This window comes from Anomaloglossus baeobatrachus (genome assembly GCF_048569485.1).
Source record: "Anomaloglossus baeobatrachus isolate aAnoBae1 chromosome 5 unlocalized genomic scaffold, aAnoBae1.hap1 SUPER_5_unloc_30, whole genome shotgun sequence".
NCBI classification, from domain to species: Eukaryota; Metazoa; Chordata; class Amphibia; order Anura; family Aromobatidae; genus Anomaloglossus; species Anomaloglossus baeobatrachus.
Window position 1 is genome coordinate 579,585 of NW_027441807.1, and position 21,282 is coordinate 600,866.

Consider the following 21,282-nt stretch of genomic DNA (forward strand, 5'->3'; position numbering starts at 1 on the left):
TAGTTATTCAAAATAACCGTCACTTGGTATACAGGTCATTACATTGGGGTATAAAATCCTGATGACATTCTCTTTAAAGTGCAAATTTTGGGTGTCAGGTTATTGGGATAATTTAGTAAGTATTTAAAATAATAGTCCCCTTAGAACCTATAATCTGTGTATTATGGAATAGAGAAGGGGGTCAGTTCCCAATGATTATGAGAAAACTACTAAACTCAGGGAAAAGTGATTTTAGAAACTCGATCACATCAGATGTTCCCACAAAGAAGGAATGGATGGTAGATGGAAATAGTAATTTGTAATATGAACATGTTTATTATTGTAGTATAGAGAAGTTACAGACATTGTTCAGACATGGAGATTGTGCGCTGAAAGTAACTGCAATGAATGGCAGATCACTGAGATTGGGAGTTAGGAAGAAGAGAGAGGAAGAATGTTGGGTAGTTTTGGGAAAGGTTGTAATACTCTTGTCCGTATACTGAATATATAAATATATAACAATGTGAAATGTTCAATGCACATGGAATATGGATTTTTATTTGATTTTTAGAAAACATAGTTACTTACATAGTTACTAAGGTTGAAAAAAGACCTAGGTCTATCTAGTTCAACCTTCCTCACCAGTTCTACATTTGGTCACTAAGTCATTTATAACCAACAATGTTGTGTGTACTGAGGAAATCATCCAGCCCTTTTTTAAAAGCTGTTATAGTATCTGCCATTACTACCTCTTGTGGTAGGGCATTCCACAGTCTGACTGCTCTAACTGTAAAGAACCCTTTCCTGTTTAGCTGTCGGAATCGCTTTTCTTCCACTCGCAGTGCGTGCCCCCTAGTCCTTAGTATTGTCTTTGGAAGAAATAAGTCATGTGCCAGTCCTTTATAGTGACCACACATGTACAAACGTCTATTAGTAACTGTATATATATTTTAATCCTAATGTAACTTCTAACGCGCTTTTCCTTTCTTGTTTACTTACTTGCCTTTACTTTGACTATCTCTTTTGTGTTTACTTCTGCAGTTTGTCAAATATATGTTTTCTCCCCATATGAATTTTTCTTACTGGTCAACAAATTACAATTTTCAAGTAAAATATTTCTAAACTTGTAGGTATGATAATGGCTTCTACCAGTGTGAATTTTTTGATCTTCACAAAGATGTGTGTAAAATATTTCTCACATTCTAAACATGAAAAGTGTTTTCCCCTGTGTGAGTTCTGTAATGTGTGAGAAGATTTGATTTATTTGCAAAATATTTCCCAGATTCTGAACATTAACCCTTTAACGTCCCAGTGGTCATATTGTTAATCTCCCGCTGCTGCCGCCATTGATTTATACGGCTGAGATGTGTGCCTGCTAGGCACGAGCGGAATTGTTATCCGCCCATGCCGTTTAATCCCTTCAAAGGCGATGTCAATAAGTGACGTCATTATAATCGTGATAAAAATTTAACTCACTACCGATAACGGAAGTCACGTGACGTGATCATGTGACTTCCAGTGGTTGTCATGATAGCACAGGGTCATTTGATGACTTCTGTAGCTCACGTGACTCACTTACTGTTTCACCCGGCCGAGGGCTGGGTGAGACAGGAAATGAGCATATCCGGTGTTCACAGCTGTGTAGCTGTGAGCAGCAGATATGGAAGTGATCAGAGTCCCCTAGGGGACCTAGTAAAAAAAGTTTAAAAAAATAAAAAAAAACCTAAACAATCAAATCACCTTCCTTTCTCCCCTTTGAAAATTAAGGGGTAAAAAAAAAAAAAAAAAAAAAAATTATACACACATTTCGTATCACTGTGTTCAGAAACGCACGATCTATCAAAATATAAAATCACTTAATCTGATCGGTAAACTGTGTAGCGGGCAAAAAATTCCAAACGCCAAAATTAAATTGTTTGGTCGCTACAAATTTTGCGCTAAATGCAATAACAGGCAATCAAAACGTAGCATCTGTGCAAAAGTAGTACCGTTAAAAACGTCAGCCTGAGACGCACAAAATAAGCAGTAACTGAGCCATAGATCCCAAAAATTGAGAACGCTACGGGTCACGGAATATGGCATAAAACGTACACCACTTTTTTCGAACAAACTTTAGATTTTTTTTTTAACCCCTTAGATAAAAGTAAAGCTATATATGTTTGGTGTCTACGAACTCGCACCTACCTAAGGCATCACACCGACACATCAGTGTTACCATATAGTAAACAGTGTGAATAAAATATCTCAAAAACAATAATGCTATTGCACTTTTTTTGCAATTTTTCCGCATTTGGAATTTTTTTTTCCGTTTTCCAGTACACTACATGGTAAAACTTATGGTTTTATTTAAAAATACTACTTATTCTGCAAAAAAGAGACCTCACATGCCCATATTGACTGAAAAATAAAAAAGTTATGACTATCGGAAGAAGAATCGCGAGAAAAAACAAAAAACGGAAAATGCAAAATTGGCTAGTCGTGAAGGGGTTAAAATGGCTTCACTGTGTGAATTTCTTGGTGAATAACAAGATGACATTTCTGTGTAAAACATTTCCCACATTCTGAACAGGAGTATGGCTTCTCACCTGTGTGAAGTCTCTGGTGTCTAACAACTTGTGATCTGGTTGTAAAACATTTCCCACATTCTGAACATGAATATGGCTTCTCACCTGTGTGAGTTCTGTGATGTGTGGTAAGATTTGATTTACCTGCAAAACATTTTCCACATTCTGAACAACAAAAAGGCTTTTCCCCTGTGTGAAGTTTCTGGTGATCAACAAGACTTGACTTATCTCTAAAACATTTCCCACATTCTGTACATGAATATGGCTTTTCACTTGTGTGAATTTTTTCATGATTAACAAGATTTGATTTCCATGTAAAATGTTTCCCACATTTTGAACATGAAAATGGCTTCTCCCCCGTGTGAGTTCTCTGATGTCCAACAAAAACTGATTTCTGTAAATAACATTTCCCACATTCTGAACATGAATATTTCTTCTCCCCTGTGGGAGTTCTCTGGTAACTATCAGACTCTGAAAAAACTCCTATATCCCATGTGTGAATTTTTTGATGGATTTTTTTAAATTCTATAGTTAAAAATGGCTTCTTTGCTGTAAGAGCACCTTGATTTATAATGATCCTTTTGCCACATTCATTTTTCTTAATAGTCTGTGATGAATCAGAAGGTAAGACTTGTTTAAAACAATCAGATGACAGATCTTTGCTGTGAAGGGAAGATGGTATATCTGGAATAATGGCATTCACTTCAGTTATATCTTGTATGATGTTAAGGTCATCTGATGTAAAAGTTGAAGATGTCAGTTGTGTTTCTGATCTCCTGGTACAAACATCTGGCAAGAATAAAAATTGTTTTTAATAATATATAAAAAAATGTAAGTATATAATTTGTAAAATAGCTGAAGAAATTGTGAGTTATTTAGCAAAGTATGATAATTTACTGAAACAAAAATCATTCACAATCTAACAGTGGACGTCAGAGCAGGAACCAGTAGACCATGATGTTCAACCCTTTTTGTTAATTTTGCCTCCCAAATATTGAAATAATAATCCACCAAATAATGTTTTCTAGGCCAAATTTTTACCAAAAAACTACTATTCCATCAGTGGAAAAACAGAGTGTTTTCAAAGACTATTGAAAAGAGATATGGCCTCATAATCCTATCCAGCAAAATCTGTCCTCTCAAAGCCAAATGTCTTTGATGTTTCTCAGCCTTGCAGTGGCCCAAACACTGTTAGTATCCACATGTTTGTCATTTCCACAGGGAAGAAACCACATAAATATTTACAGTTCGCGTGTCTCCTGGAGCACAAGCCGGGCACTATGTATTGGGCAATAAAATGACATATTTACTATTTTCACTATGCAACATCTACTCCATGCTAATTTCCAGAAACTGCTTGTAGAGTCAAAATACCATGTTTTCCCAAAAATATGACACTGTTATATTTGTCTTGGCCCTGAAAAATGCACTAGGGCTCATTTCCATCTTACGGCTTATTCTCAGTTGGGGAAATCCCCCCCACCCCCCCAAAAAAAAAAACTAAAAAAAAAAACAAACAAACAGACCCCCACCTTCCCATGAGAATTATACTTTTCAGATTCCGGACGTCTGCTTGGCTCCCAGGTCCTCTTGTGATCTTCAGCATGTGCTCCCAGCAGGTATGCTCCGTGTGGTCCTTCCCTGCTCTGGCAGACACTCACATACACACATCGCGCGCACACACGCACATTCACCTCATCCAGAGATACTGATTGCTTCTGGCAAGCAGAGAATCCTGGGACGCAGTGCAATGGTGCGCAAGTGTAGCGCCCCTGAGCCACTCAGGGCACTACTAGATACTGCATCTTTACAAGGATGCAGGGCCTACCCCCTAAACCTGGAACATCTACACACACACACACACACACACACACACACACACACACACACACACTAAAATCCTAGTTTCCACGACACACCAGGGGGCCTGGACTAGTCAGAGACTGGGGAATGGCCACCTAGAGGGCGGAGCCAGACCAGGCGACTAGACAGCCTGGTGGGAGTGGACAAGACAGAACAGTAGTGCACAGTGAAGGAGAGTGAGGTGCCTTGAGCTGGGTCATGTAACAGTGACCCGGGGGCACAGGAGAGTGGTTGCCTGGGCGGGTACACTAGAGTACCGCTGGGACCAGAGCACCGACGGGGCACAGATCCCTAGGTCAGGCGATATTTGCCAGGCCGTATGAAACTACCTGCACAGTGAGGGGACCTTTACGGACCTCACTGCCCCACAGATCCAGGGGCATCAGCAGTAAAGCAAGGATCAGGGTTCAGGACACAGACCAGCCCTACAGGATCCACACTGCCCGCCATATGGACAAGGAGACTGGCACAATAAGGGACAGTTGGCCCCCAAAACGCTTCAAGGTACGGGGACCCAAAACACAGTGAAGGGTGCCGGGAACAGAGCAAATGAGTCATCAAGCTGGCACTGGAAATACAGGGACCTGAACCAGCTGTTCAAGGGTCCAAGAGTGAGTAGAGACTGTGAATTACAATCCCGGTGTGGCCTCCTTTACTCCGGCGCGTCTACCATATAGCTCCCTGGGCTGAGCCCTACCTGCGGAGGGCCTACCACCACAGCTGCCATTGCCACCAGCCCTAGGGATAGCCAACCCAGAAGCAGCGGTTCCATCGTCCTAACTGCAACCCGCAGGTGGCGTCACGCTAATGACTAATTTTCCCTGTAAATATTCCCCTTTTAAAAAGCCCCCAGGGCACGGGACCAGCCAACGGCCACCAAAGTGACATTCCCCAGTGATACACCTCCCGGGACTGAGTACCCCATTCCCTGGGCAACACACAAGGACCTGTGGGTCCTCCATGTGTTCCACCACAGGTCCTCACGCGCTGCTCTCTATAATGAAGTGTCCTGCAGTATTAGGCTATGTGCCCACGTAGCGTATTTTCATGCATTTTTATACATTTTTATTGATTTTCAAAGAAAGCAAACACTCATTTACATGTTGCATGAAGCCTTCACGAATATACAAAGTTGAGTGAATGAAAATAGACATAAACCTTTTAGAGATAACTTGCAAGGAAAGAGAATTAGAAGAAAAAAAGAGTGAAGAAAGAAGGGAGGGATCAAACCTAGAAAGAAAGAAGAAGGGATAGAGGAACTCTGAGCATGGGAATCTACTGACATTAATACAGGGAACCGCCAATAGGGGCATAGAAATCAGGGCACTTATTTCTCCGCTATCTTAGTACCGTCTGTTACACTGTAGAGGAGAGGAAGGCCTCCCAATGGAACCATTTGGTTGCAACAGAACACTACTCCTGATGAGACTGGGCTACCAATGTCTCCATACGATGGGACAGGGAGATCTCTGAAAACCATTCCTCGAGTGGGGGGAGGGGTGGGGGTTCAGTGGATCGCCAATGACGGGGGAATTCTTGTTTTGCCTTCTTGTAGCATATGTCGTAATATAGATTTTTTATATGCCACCTTCGACATTGGGAACATGAAGAGGAGCACCGCCTCTGGTGAGGCTGGTACTGAGACATCTGTTACAGCTTTCACCACCCTGAGCACACCCTTCTAGAAGGCCTTCAGAATCTGACACGACAACCAGATGTGGGTCATCGTCCCCTCCTCCAATTCACATTTCAAGCACAGACTAGACACCCCTGGGAACCACCTCTGCAAGGCCACTGGATCACGGTACCACCTGGAGGCAATGTTGAAGCTCGTCTTTTGAGATTTTGTTGCCATTATGGATTTGTGAGACAAAAAGAAACACATCACATTGGTTTTGTGTAAACGTGCTATTGAGCTCCAGCTCCCAACAATATTGTAGGGCTCTCCAGGCCCTACAATAGGAGGGGGGAGGTGGGCGGGGGGCTAGTTCCCTATAGCTCCGCAGTCAAAAGCGCATAGATGATCGACATAGTGTGTGACGGCATTGAAGGGGCAATACACAGTTCCTCGAACCCTGAGAGAGGGCGCTAAAAGACAATTTTATCTACAAGCCTGAAGAAAGTGTTTTTGCTGAATGTATTCAAAGACATGTTGGGCCGATGCAGGATGATCTCCTAAGATAGACTGTAAAGGAAGAAGGGTACCTCTAGGACAGTGATGGCGAACCTATGGCACGCGTGCCACCAGGGGCACGCAGAGCCCATTCTGCTGGCACGCGTGCTGTCGCCTGATCCTGCCGGGTTGATCTGCTGGTGCAGTCGCACCGGCAGATCAAAACTGTGTTGGAGCGGAGGAGACATTTCTCCTCGCTCTGACACTCCTCCTCCCCCAGGCTGCAGGTGTGTTGCCTAGGAGACGGAGGAGCGTCAGCGAGCGGCGCCGGCGTAATGATGTGTTCTGGCCACGTGGGAACTGAGGACCCAGCGGCGCGCAGCGGGGGAGCGGGTGCAGGAAGGTGAGTTGTGTGTTGCTTTTTTTTTATAACGCGTGTGCGGCTGTGCCAAGGTGGGGATGGGGGGCCCAGTGCCAGCGCCAGCATGGCGTGGGGCGGGGGGGGAACACACATGCCAGCATGGGGTGGGGGTGGGAGAACGCACATGCCAGCATGGGGGGGGGAGGGGGAACGCACATGACAGCATGGGGTGGGGGTGGGAGAACGCACATGACAGCATGGGGGGGATGACATGCATGCCAGGATGGGGAACAATGCATGCCAGGATGGGGAACAATGCATGCCAGGATGGGGAACAATGCATGCCAAGATGGAGGAAACATGCATGCCAAGATGGAGGAAACATGCATGCCAAGATGGAGGAAACGTGCATGCCAAGATGGAGGAAACGTGCATGCCAAGATGGAGGAAACATACATGCCAAGATGGAGGAAACATGTGTAACGGGGTGCCAGGGGTGCCTCGGGGGTTGTAGTTGTGGCCCCTTTTTCTGTCAGGCTAACCCCCGGCCCCGCCGTCACTATTGGGACAGGGGATTGTTCTGTGGGGCAGAGTGTGGTGGAAAAGAGCATACTATCAGCCGCAGGAAGACTCTTCAGGCAGGGATCAGATAAACCAAACGACATGTTTATTGCACAGAGTTTCACAGACAGCTCAATGCACGGATCTTGTAGCGCACGGTCACAATTCCTGTCCGGGGAAATCTTTCCTTGTCGTCTCCTCTAGTGGGGATGTGCCCGGCTACTCTACTTCACCTAGGCTCCCACTCCGGCTATCACAGACTTGACCCACACAAATTCTGCTTCACCATTGAGGACACTTCTTCTCTCCTTCCCTTCGTTCTTCCTGTCCACTCAGCTCCACACTCTGCCCCTGGCTGTTCCTTCTCCCCCGTCCCGGAATCAACTGCCTTCAACACACACTTCTCTCCCTTCTCCCCTAAGCTGCCGCCTCCTCCTCCCTCCTGCACTGTTTCTATGGGGACAGCCGTCCCACCCGGGCTCTAGGGGGAAAACCCACTACACAGTAAAAACATTTTTATTAATAACATCAACAGTAACTACTTTATCTACCCCAGAGTGGGGCATCTTCAGGGGGGAAAACTGCGCCTCCTTGTAAGGGGTCCGTCCACCCCTTACACATGCATGCCAGGATGGGGAAAACATGCATGCCAGGATGGAGGAAACATGCATGCCAGGATGGAGGAAACATGCATGCCAGGATGGAGGAAACATGCATGCCAGGATGGAGGAAACATGCATGCCAGGATGGAGGAAACATGCATGCCAGGATGGAGGAAACATGCCACGATAGGGTACATTTACCAGGAAGGGGAACATTTACCAGGAAGGGGTACATGCTAGGAAGGGGGACATTTACCTGGATGGGGGTAAATTAACCAGGATTGGGAACATATACTAGGATGGAGGACATTTACCAGGAATGGGGTACATGCCGGGATGGGGGAACATTTACAAGGACGGGCAATATGTCAGGATGGGGTACATTTACCAGCATGGGTGAACATTTACCAGGATGGAGGACATTTACCAGGATGAGGTATATTTACCAGGATGGGGCCATGATGGGGACAAATATACCAGAATTTAGGAAATATATATCAGGATGGGGGACATGTTTACCAGGAAGTGGCCATCAAAACATGATCAGGAGCTCGGATGCATGGTGGAGCGATACATTTTCAATGTTCAACTCCGCAAACTGGTTTAAGGGAATAGGAGGATGGTTAATGGGGATACTGCAATCAGTATTCCAAGTGCTACTCTGTCTATTAGTGGCCTATGTAGTATTTAAATTGTTAATGCCTCTGTTTTCCTGCTGCGTGAAAAAATGCAAAGATAGTAATTATTCAGCGCCAATATGAAATTTCTAACATATACGCTTTTCTACTCTTTCACATCATAATACGCCAAATTGATTCTATGGGACTCTTGTCGGGAGGTATGCAGGCTCATTACCCGGAGGACGGATGTGGATTTGAAGACTTCACAACCCCAGGCAACCCGCGGCTTGGACAGCATCCGGTGACCAGCCTGCTACTCCAGTTTCTCAATAGGATCCAGTCCCATCACGAACGCCAAAGGGGGGATTGTGAGGAAAGAGTTAACTAAACTTGAGTAGATAGTCACCCACGCCATTTCCAAGAAGTAGAAACTGACCCATCTACGCTCTAGATGGGTGGGCAAGAGCCAAGGACAAATGAATTATCGAAACCATGAACTACGCTTTGCCGAGAAACGAATCTTACGCTTATGCACACGAAACAGCTACGCCCAAATTAGCTTGATAAAAACCTGTATGTGTAATAAACTTCAATTCAATTCAGTTCAGAGCGCACACTCTTGCTTTATGTGCAGATACCAGTCTCTGTCTGTATCTCATTAAGGTTGAAAGAAGCTGAGGGGGTGACTGGGACCCTCTCCACATTCGGTCATCGCTGGCAACAGTTGTGACCTATTTAGGGGTCAACATAACAGAACTGAATTCATAGTTGTAGAAAGTGAATTGCTGTGGAAGCTGACTGATTTTTTGTGGCAGTACACCTCTCTCTTTGTGGAGATTTCAGACACTGCTATATTCTGATGTACAGATGGAATAAAAGCCAGTCTAATGTAACTTGCAGGACATCTGACCTGCTACTTGGTATATCTGCAACAAAACTTGCAACAAAGCAGGTCAGTGCTGAGTCAGGTAAAAGTTCAAAATTGTTTTGATTTTAGGCCCCTTGCAACACTGTAATTTTAGAGTGGTTTCACACTTGTGTTTGGGGCCGGCAGAGGTCACTCCGCTCTGGATCTGACATCCAGCTGACCCCGGGGCAATGCTGGCGGAATGCTGGCATTCCGCTTGCATTGCCTATAGAAGTGAACGGCTGGGTTCCGCGATCTGCAGCCACCCGTTCGCTTTCGTAATGCCGCATTCCGCTATCAGTGTCAGAACAAAAAGAAGAGCATTTTCTTCTTTTCGTTCCGCTGCAGGTTAGCGGAATGGCGGCATTACAGAAGCGAACGGGCGGCCTGTAGTGCATATGTAGCGGAAGTGTGAAAGCACCCTGATGCTGCCACTGTTTTAGAACTCCAAAGCACTTGCTTTACTGTCATTTTTGAGAGCGCTTTTGTGAGCGCTCTCGGTAATGACCCTTAAGATACAGGCTATTGATGAACGCTAAGTGCTCAAAAATAGCTCCTGTAATAAAATTAAAAAAAAAGAGCTGGCCGAAACAACACCTCGCTTTTCTAGCCATTGACTTATATATTTAAAATTGGCAATCTTCTTAGCGATTTTCCAGTGCTTAGCACTTGGGTAAGTGCCTACTGTGAAAGACGTCTTAGGGCTAAAACACAAGGCCGAAATTCCCTGCCTAATCTGGGGCCAAAACATCTGGGGGCAAAAAGCTGGGGGCGAAATATCCATGGGCGAACTGCTGTTGGCGAAATGTGCGGGGGCGAAATGGGCAAAACATCCTGGGGGCGAAACATCCGGGGGCAAAACATCCGGGGGCAAAACATCCGGGGGCAAAACAGCCGGGGGCAAAACAGCCGGGGCCGAAATGTGTGGGGGCCAACTGCTGGGGGCGAAACATCCTGGGGGCGAAATGCTGGGGGTGAAATGTTCGGGTGCGAAGTGTACCTGGGGGCGAACTGCTGGGGACGAAATGTTGAGGGCGAAACTTCCAACTCCCCCTCCATGTACCCACTGTGGGATAATCCTAACATCCCTCATATGTTACAGTTAAGGTCCAGTCACACATAACGAGATAGATAGTTAACGAGATCGTTACTACGTCACAGTTTCCGGATCGTTGTTAAATCTTTGGTGAGATCGTTGGTGAGATGTCACACAGTCATTTTCCCAACAACTTTAGTAACGATGTAGCGACCTGTATAACGATCTCGTTGGTCGATGGGACCCTGTCACACAGCAGCTATGTAACGATTCTGACCTCGAATATGGGCGTAGTGTTTGACGCTGTAAGCCACGTAGGCGTGCATATGCGTTGCCTTTTCCACACCCCTCCACTCCGATTGCTGGCCAATACTGCGTTCTGAGTAGGCGGCCGGCCTAGAACGCAACTTTGTATCGCTTCATCCTTTGTCCCTTTTTGAGCCTTGCTTTGGAGGATAGAACCTGCGACTTCAGCTTCAATCCGAAAAGCAAGCAAGCAATCGGGAACAAAGTACCAATGAATCTGGGTGTAGTCGCAGGTTCTATCCTCAAAGCAAGGCTCAAAAAGGAACGAAGCATGAAGCGATACCCAATCAGAACGCAGTACTGTTCTCTGCCCAACTAATCGGTGCAGAGTGGGCGCAGAAAAGGTGACGCAACTACACGCCTACGTGTCACACTTTAAGTTCTCATCTAGGTCGTTAATGAGATCGTTGGTAGGTGTCAAACATACAGATCCATCCGGCCCAACAGGACTCCAACAAGCCAAAAATGGCCCAGGACATTCAGCAACGACCAACGATCTCACAGCAGGGGGCGGATCGTTGGTGCATGTCAAACATAACGAGATCGCTGGTAAAGTCGTTGTTTCGTCACAGAAACTGTGACGTAACAACGATGTCGTTAGCGATCTCGTTATGTGTGAAGTGGCCTTTACCCTGTGCTGAACTTTGGATAAAAACGCCTCTATCAGCACATTCATCAGAAGGGAGAGAAGTAAGATCCATCAATAGGAGGCCGAGATTCTAGGAAGATGGATTCATTGCTCTCAGTGGGAGAAACAATAAGGGTATGTGCGCACGTTGCTTTTTACCTGCTTTTTACTGCTTTTTCTTCTGCGCTGTTTAATGCCAAAATGGATGTGTTCTTCTATTCAAGCAAAGTCTATGGGAATTTGGGTTTCTTGTTCACACTATGTTGTTCAAAATGCTGCCTTTTTGTGGCAGAACTTTGGTCAAAAACTCAGCTTTTCAAAGAAGCAACATGTCAATTGTTTTTGCCATTTGGGTTTTGCACTGCAAAGCTGAGTTTTTGACCAAAGTTCTGCCTCAAAAAGGCAGCATTTTGAACAACATAGTGTGAACAAGAAACCCAAATTCCCATAGACTTTGCTTGAATAGAAGAACACATCCATTTTGGCATTAAACAGCGCAGAAGAAAAAGCAGCAAAAAAGCAGGTAAAAAGCAGGTAAAAAGCAACGTGCGCACATACCCTAAGAATCTTGTAGTTATGATACTTATTAATGGCAGATAAAGATAAAATAAATGATGTTACAAAGCAAGCTTTCCAGACTACTGAGGTCTCATTAACTACAAGATTATTATTTTGTTTCTCCCACTGAGTGCAATCAATCTTTATTCACCTGGTGAACACGGCACCAAACTAAGAATCTAGGAGGTCACCAGCATCATTACCCTCCGCTTTCTCATAGGCGTCCACCATACTGATTAGATTCTTCTTCCCATGATTTCTAAGTTGTCTGCACATTCTGCGTACACTGTCATTTGGCTTTACAGATTAGAGATCTGGGCAGCTAAGGGTCAACATCTTCTAATTTCAGGGGATAGGGTGGATCCTACCTGTAAGATCTGAAAGATACAGATCTCACTCCAACAGAAGAGCGTCCAATGCCCAAAATAATCGGGACAGTTTTGGGTGGAGGAGCATGTGGTGGTCTAGGAGGAGAATGGTGACCATTTGATATGGCCGGACTACAACCCTGATAAAGCAGCAACAGCCAGTGACTAAGAGGAATCTGTGACTACTCTACATTTAGTGGTCACTACTCACCTGGGCGGTTATCTGTAGGAATCTCCTCTTTACTCCTCTCATCACCCCTCACATATGTCTCTGTAGTATTAATATGGGGCAGATCTTCCCCCTGAAACAAATATTGTAAAAGTCACAGACAGATGGAGAAGTCCCATCTATGATCAGCTCTAATCCTGCCATCTCCACCGCTCTCATTACACAAGTATAACACATATAATACTGGAGGATAAAACAAGACTGAGCACAAGACCTTCACAGCCGTCTACACATCATAGGGAGATTTCATGGCACCTTCTCTCCATCTACCTGATGATCCTGAGGAACATCGGGGTCTTCTTGTTTACAGTCCTGCGGGAGGAGAGGACGGGGACATCTCTCTTGTGTTGTCCTCTTACTGGATAGAACTGGAGGAGACACATACAGGGACTGAATTCATTCCTTACATACAGATAATTATAGGCCGTGTGTATTTAGCCCTGTCTATTACCTGGTGATGTGAGGGGCTGGGGATCCTCCATCATGACGTCCTTGTACAGATCTTTGTGTCCTTCTAAATACTCCCACTCCTCCATGGAGAAATAGACAGTGACGTCCTGACTCCTTATAGGAACCTGACACATACAATGATACCGTCACCCCCGATCCCTTCATAGCGTTACTGTATAATGTCCCAGCATTCCCAGCAGTGTCACCTCTCCAGTCAGCAGCTCAATCATCTTGTAGGTGAGTTCTAGGATCTTCTGGTCATTGATGTCCTCATGTATCGGGGGGTGAGGTGGAGGCCCCGTGATTGGGCTCAGGGGTCTTCCCCATCCCTCAGACACAGGGGCCTGACAGCGCTCACTAGAGGTCTTCTTCACTACTGTGTAATCCTGGTTATGGAGAGACACAGTAATAAATCTCACTCCAGACATTTCCAGAGTCCTCACCTCTCCAGTTCTGTCCATCTGTTATTCCCATAGATAAGAATGATGTAATGTGACGTCATCAGAATCTCTCACCTCTCCAGTAAGCCGGAAGAGGATCTCTAGGGTGAGGTGTAATATCCTCTCCACCATCTTGTCCCTGTCCGTATCCATCCTTCACGGGGCAATCAGGAGAATTCTCTTCTATAGAAGATCTCCACTGAGAGGATCCGATATTGTAGGGACCTGAATGGGGAGAAGATGACGATGTAACATCAGAAAGAATCCGCTGTAATAATACAATTACTGGAGAGAATAAGGGGAAACATAATGAGAACATTCTGGGGAACATTATACTGTGGGGAGAGAAAGGGGCCGAGGACCAAGGGCAGAAAGGGGCCAAGGACCGAGGGCAGAAAAAGGCCGAGGACCGGGGGCAGAAAGGGGCCGAGGACCGGGAGCAGAAAGGGGCCGAGGACCGGGAGCAGAAAGGGGCCGAGGACTGAGGGCAGAAAGGGGACAGGGACCGAGGGCAGAAAGGGGCAGAGGACAAAGGGCACAAAGGGACCGAGGGCGGAAAGGGGCCAGGGACCGAGGGCGGAAAGGGGCCAGGGACCGAGGGCGGAAAGGGGCCAGGGACCGAGGGCGGAAAGGGGCCAGGGACCGAGGGCGGAAAGGGGCCAGGGACCGAGGGCGGAAAGGGGCCAGGGACCGAGGGCGGAAAGGGGCCAGGGACCGAGGGCGGAAAGGGGCCAGGGACCGAGGGCGGAAAGGGGCCAGGGACCGAGGGCGGAAAGGGGCCAGGGACCGAGGGCGGAAAGGGGCCAGGGACCGAGGGCGGAAAGGGGCCAGGGACCGAGGGCGGAAAGGGGCCAGGGACCGAGGGCGGAAAGGGGCCAGGGACCGAGGGCGGAAAGGGGCCAGGGACCGAGGGCGGAAAGGGGCCAGGGACCGAGGGCGGAAAGGGGCCAGGGACCGAGGGCGGAAAGGGGCCAGGGACCGAGGGCGGAAAGGGGCCAGGGACCGAGGGCGGAAAGGGGCCAGGGACCGAGGGCGGAAAGGGGCCAGGGACCGAGGGCGGAAAGGGGCCAGGGACCGAGGGCGGAAAGGGGCCGAGGACCGAGGGCGGAAAGGGGCCGAGGGCGGAAAGGGGCCGAGGACCAAGGGCAGAAAGGAGCCAGGGACCGAAGGCAGAAAGGGGCCGAGGACTGAGGGCAGACGGGTTTCCTCACTTCCGGCCTCTCATAGTTGGGGCGTCTGTATCTATCAGAGGAAAAGGAACAAAAACCTCACGATTCATAGAAATCAGCGAAAGAAAAACAGCAGGAAAGTCTCAAAGCTGAAGGGGTTAATGCCGCCTGCCCCAGTAATGGGGAATCTCCACACACCTCCACCTGCAGAGCCGCACACTAGATATATAATACCCTGCACCTACCTCCACCTGCAGAGCCGCACACTAGATATATAATACCCTGCACCTACCTCCTCCTGCAGAGCCGCACACTAGATATATAATACCCTGCACCTACCTCCACCTGCAGAGCCGCACACTAGATATATAATACCCTGCACCTACCTCCACCTGCAGAGCCGCACACTAGATATATAATACCCTGCACCTACCTCCACCTGCAGAGCCGCACACTAGATATATAATACCCTGCACCTACCTCCACCTGCAGAGCCGCACACTAGATATATAATACCCTGCACCTACCTCCACCTGCAGAGCCGCACACTAGATATATAATACCCTGCACCTACCTCCTCCTGCAGAGCCGCACACTAGATATATAATACCCTGCACCTACCTCCACCTGCAGAGCCGCACACTAGATATATAATACCCTGCACCTACCTCCACCTGCAGAGCCGCACACTAGATATATAATACCCTGCACCTACCTCCTCCTGCAGAGCCGCACACAGATATATAATACCCTGCACCTACCTCCTCCTGCAGAGCCGCACACTAGATATATAATACCCTGCACCTACCTCCACCTGCAGAGCCGCACACTAGATATATAATACCCTGCACCTACCTCCACCTGCAGAGCCGCACACTAGATATATAATAACCTGCACCTACCTCCACCTGCAGAGCCGCACACTAGATATATAATACCCTGCACCTACCTCCACCTGCAGAGCCGCACACTAGATATATAATACCCTGCACCTACCTCCACCTGCAGAGCCGCACACTAGATATATAATACCCTGCACCTACCTCCACCTGCAGAGCCGCACACTAGATATATAATACCCTGCACCTACCTCCACCTGCAGAGCCGCACACTAGATATATAATACCCTGCACCTACCTCCACCTGCAGAGCCGCACACTAGATATATAATACCCTGCACCTACCTCCACCTGCAGAGCCGCACACTAGATATATAATACCCTGCACCTACCTCCTCCTGCAGAGCCGCACACAGATATATAATACCCTGCACCTACCTCCTCCTGCAGAGCCGCACACTAGATATATAATACCCTGCACCTACCTCCACCTGCAGAGCCGCACACTAGATATATAATACCCTGCACCTACCTCCACCTGCAGAGCCGCACACTAGATATATAATACCCTGCACCTACCTCCTCCTGCAGAGCCGCACACTAGATATATAATACCCTGCACCTACCTCCTCCTGCAGAGCCGCACACTAGATATATAATACCCTGCACCTACCTCCACCTGCAGAGCCGCACACTAGATATATAATACCCTGCACCTACCTCCACCTGCAGAGCCGCACACTAGATATATAATACCCTGCACCTACCTCCTCCTGCAGAGCCGCACACTAGATATATAATACCCTGCACCTACCTCCTCCTGCAGAGCCGCACACTAGATATATAATACCCTGCACCTACCTCCTCCTGCAGAGCCGCACACTAGATATATAATACCCTGCACCTACCTCCACCTGCAGAGCCGCACACTAGATATATAATACCCTGCACCTACCTCCACCTGCAGAGCCGCACACTAGATATATAATACCCTGCACCTACCTCCACCTGCAGAGCCGCACACTAGATATATAATACCCTGCACCTACCTCCACCTGCAGAGCCGCACACTAGATATATAATACCCTGCACCTACCTCCACCTGCAGAGCCGCACACTAGATATATAATACCCTGCACCTACCTCCACCTGCAGAGCCGCACACTAGATATATAATACCCTGCACCTACCTCCACCTGCAGAGCCGCACACTAGATATATAATACCCTGCACCTACCTCCACCTGCAGAGCCGCACACTAGATATATGGCTGCTCTGTGCTTACAGGACCTGTGATGATGTCACATGGAGGGGAGGAGTCAGGGGTCACATGATCAGCTCCTCAGTGTATGCAGGACTCTGCTGTGCTGGGTGTCATGGTGCTGGATGAGGGGAAGTTTATGTGTGGGGTCAGGAGGGGTTGTGGTTGTAGCAGAGCCGTGTGTGTACGAGGTGTACGGAGCGGAGCCTTGTGTGTACGAGGTGTACGGAGCGGAGCCGTGTGTGTACGAGGTGTACGGAGCAGAGCCGTGTGTGTACGAGGTGTACGGAGCGGAGCCGTGTGTGTACGAGGTGTACGGAGCGGAGCCGTGTGTGTACGAGGTGTACGAAGCAGAGCCGTGTGTGTGTGTATGAGGTGTACGAAGCGGAGCCGTGTGTGTACGAGGTGTACGGAGCGGAGCCGTGTGTGTACGAGGTGTATGGATCGGAGCCTTGTGTGTACGGAGCGGAGCCGTGTGTGAGCGGAGCCGTGTGTGTACGAGGCGTACGGAGCGGAGCCGTGTGTGTACGAGGCGTACGGAGCGAAGCCTTGTGTGTACGAGGCGTACGGAGCGGAGCCGTGTGTGTACGAGGCGTACGGAGCGGAGCCGTGTGTGTACGAGGCGTACGGAGCGGAGCCGTGTGTGTACGAGGCGTACGGAGCGGAGCCGTGTGTGTACGAGGCGTACGGAGCGGAGCCGTGTGTGTACGAGGCGTACGGAGCGGAGCCGTGTGTGTACGAGGCGTACGGAGCGGAGCCGTGTGTGTACGAGGCGTGCGGAGCGGAGCCGTGTGTGTACAAGGTGTATGGAGCGGAGCCATGTGTGTACGGAGCGGAGCCATGTGTGTACGGAGCGGAGCCGTGTGTGTACGAGGTGTACGAAGCAGAGCCGTGTGTGTACGAGGTGTACGAAGCAGAGCCGTGTGTGTGTACGAGGTGTACAAAGCAGAGCCGTGTGTGTACGAGGTGTATGGAGCGGAGCCGTGTGTGTACGAGGTGTACGGATGTACGGAATGGAGCCGTGTGTGTACAAGGTGTATGGAGCGGAGCCGTGTGTGTACGAGGTGTACGAAGCAGAGCCGTGTGTGTGTACGAGGTGTACGAAGCAGAGCCGTGTGTGTGTACGAGGTGTACAAAGCAGAGCCGTGTGTGTACGAGGTGTACGAAGCGGAGCCGTGTGTGTACGAGGTGTACGGAGTGGAGCCGTGTGTGTACAAGGTGTATGGAGCGGAGCCATGTGTGTACGGAGCGGAGCCGTGTGTGTACGAAGCAGAGCCGTGTGTGTACGAGGTGTACGAAGTGGAGCCGTGTGTGTATGAGGTGTACGAAGCGAAGCCGTGTGTACGAGGTGTACGGAGCAGAGCCGTGTGTGTACGAGGTGTACAAAGCAAAGCCGTGTGTACGAGGTGTACGGAGCGGAGCCATGTGTGTACGAGGTGTACGGAGCGGAGCCGTGTGTGTACGAGGTGTACGGAGCAGAGCCGTGTGTGTACGAGGTGTACGGAGCGGAGCCGTGTGTGTACGTGGTGTACGGAGCAGGGCCGTGTGTAAACGAAGTGTACGTAGCGGAGCCGTGTGTGTACGGAGCAGAGCCGTGTGTGTACGAGGTGTACGAAACGGAGCCTTGTGTGTACGAGGTGTACGGAGCGGAGCCGTGTGTGTACGAGGTGTACGGAGCGGAGCCGTGTGTGTACGTGGTGTACGGAGCGGAGCCGTGTGTTAACGAAGTGTATGGAGTTGAGCCGTGTGTGTACGAGGTGTACGAAGCGGAGCCGTGTGTGTACGAGGTGTACGAAGCGGAGCCGTGTGTGTACGAGGTGTACGGAGCGGAGCCGTGTGTGTACGAGGTGTACGGAGCGGAGCCGTGTGTGTACGTGGTGTACGGAGCGGAGCAGTGTGTGAACGAGGTGTACGGAGCTGAGTTGTGTGTGTGCTAGGTGTACGGAGCGGAGCCGTGTGTGTACTAGGTGTACGAAGCGGAGCCGTGTGTGTACGAGGTGTACGGAGCGGAGCCGTGTGTGTACGAAGTGTACGGAACATTATCTGTTGCAGACCCCTACCTTTTGGGGACTCAAGACTGCCTCTAGGGAGTTAAAAATTGCTGCGTTCGCAGATGACATCTTACTGATCATAGCCAACTCTAAATAAATCCTAAGTTCACTTATACAAGACGTAGAAGCAATGGGTGACATATCGTGTTATACTATTAACTGTGATAAAACAGAGGTAATGATGCTACGAGCCCCCAGGCCGTTGTGGGCATCGAGTTCTTTCTGCCAGTGGACTACCTGCTCTTTACCGTATCTGGGAGTGAACGGGACTAGGCTCCCGGCCAGAGTATATCATTGTAACAGTGTGTCCCTCCCCCGCCTTTGCTCATGGTGTAATAGTCTGTCTCTCCTTTACTGTCCTGTAGGTACTACTGGTGGGGGATTGTTTGTTCTTCTCAGCATGGGACTTCTCCAATGCACAATTTGGTAAACAAGAAAGAGCCAGGAGTCTAAAGTCCATTCATGTATCAAGTGTCCAGGCGGATTTGGACTCTTCTGCCCACCTAAGGGGCTGATCCCAGGAGAGAAGAACAGTGAGACCCATGTTAGTTCAGTTAGTTGGATCTCGGCTGGAGGACTAGGATCTATAGCTGAGGCTGGATCCTAGAGCCTGTGTATGGACTGTCACAGACTGGAGATCAGTGGCCACGTGGGATTGTGTTTTGTTTTTCACCCTGTTGGACTCAAGGAACTCATATAAGGACCATTGCCCTATTTTCCCTGGCGTTGGAATACCAGGAGACGCCCCTGGATCTTTTGTTTTGTTGTGGACTCCTTGCAGACTTTAAGGATTTATATTTCTGTTTGGTGCTTTATCTTTGTGGTTCCAATAAAGCCCTTTGGATTGTTCCTTGGCCTGGCATCCCTTACTGCTCTGCCGCATACCCCGTCATAAACTGGTGGCAGCAGCGGGATCAGAGCAGAAAGAATGGAAGACAACGGCCCATTAACATCTGGAATCAGAATCTCAGAGTACAAGGACTGAACTGTGGGGAGCCTACAAACAAAGGCCCGTGAATTAGGAGTCGGCTACAAAGGACTCTCTAAGGAGCAACTAATTGAGGCATTGGATAACACTTGCCTGCAAGATGGCACCGAGGAAGGATTTCCACAGCAAGGGGAGGAAAGACAGGAGCTGGAGGTCAATGGGTTGTGTGGTATGAGGAGGAACCCAAACCAGTCAATGGGTTGTGTGGTATGAGGAGGAGATGGCACTGCTTGGAGATGAGGCCACCATAGAAGATAAGAGGGAGGCCATTCACAGAGCTCAAGAGAGGGCAGCATTGCTGGAGAGGAGGCTTGCTGTGGAAGCAACTAGAGACTCCAGACAAACTGTAACCACAGCACCTACTATGAGGGAATTCTCCAGAGTGTCCCGCAAGGACTGTAAGCCATTAAATGAAGCTGCAGGCGACATTGAGGGCTTCTCCAGGACTTTGAGCATCAGTGCCGATTAATGGAAGTCCCAGAAAGAGAGCGAGTCAGACACCTGGTGGGCCTCTTGGAGGGTGGAGCTGCCGACGCCTATAGAGTTATGGACCCTCAGTGGAATTGTGAGTATAGGGAGATAAAACAGACCATTCTAGAACATTATGCCGTGACCCCAGATACTTATAGGACTCAGTTCCGTACGTTAGCCTGTGATGGGGAAGTGTCTTTCAAGATGTATGCCCACAGACTGAAACAAGTATGCCATCGCTGGCTGGAGGGAGAGGGGGCCTTAACTTGGGAGACCTTCCTCCAGGTCATCTTGAAAGAGCAGTTCTATGCCAGGTGCCCTGCTGAAATCAGGGAATGGGTGCGCGAGAGGAGACCAGAGACAGAGGAACAAGTTGCTGCTCTAGCTGATGAGCTTCTCACCATCAAGCCTCTCCTAAACTGAACTTTATCCCAAGTGACATTCATATGAGACCAACAAGAAGAATCACTCACCGGCTGTTACGGCAGTTCGGGTGGCCTCATTTCCATTGAAGGGTTGAACACGTCCACATCTGCTGCTCTCTTGGCTTGACTTCTGGTTATCGCACCAACAAAGTGGCATTGAAGATTCCCCACATCATTCCCTAGAAGAATGGTCAGGAGGATGAGGACCCATTACCTGATGTTGTTGAAGCAGCCAGAGCCCCATCCACTGTGGAACAGGTTCCTCTGTGAGATCACTTAGATTCCTTACAGAAAAAACAAATGCTGGGAGTGCTCCATCAGAGACAGGCTGCTTTCTCATCCCGACCAGGTCGAACTACAGTAACCCAACATCATGTGGACACTCAGGGCATCCATCCCATACAGCAGGCTCCCTACCGAGTACCAGAATCAGTTAAAAACACCATGCAACATGAGCTGGAGGAGATGTTACAGCTTGGGGTGATTCAGGCCT

At 48.6% G+C, this 21,282-nt stretch overlaps 1 protein-coding gene across 1 annotated transcript; it reads right to left on the reverse strand.

Annotated features, from left to right (window-relative positions):
- Nucleotides 1–332: 332 nt before the first annotated feature.
- LOC142259206 (uncharacterized) lies at nt 333–13,238 on the reverse strand. Its single transcript, XM_075331699.1, has 4 exons — nt 13,147–13,238; nt 12,966–13,063; nt 12,678–12,768; nt 333–3,332 (listed from the first exon to the last, which is right to left on the reverse strand). The coding sequence occupies exons 1-4, from the start codon at nt 13,229–13,231 to the stop codon at nt 2,467–2,469; spliced, it is 1,140 nt and encodes a 379-aa protein (XP_075187814.1). The 5' UTR covers nt 13,232–13,238; the 3' UTR covers nt 333–2,466.
- Between the last annotated feature and the right edge of the window lie 8,044 nt (nt 13,239–21,282).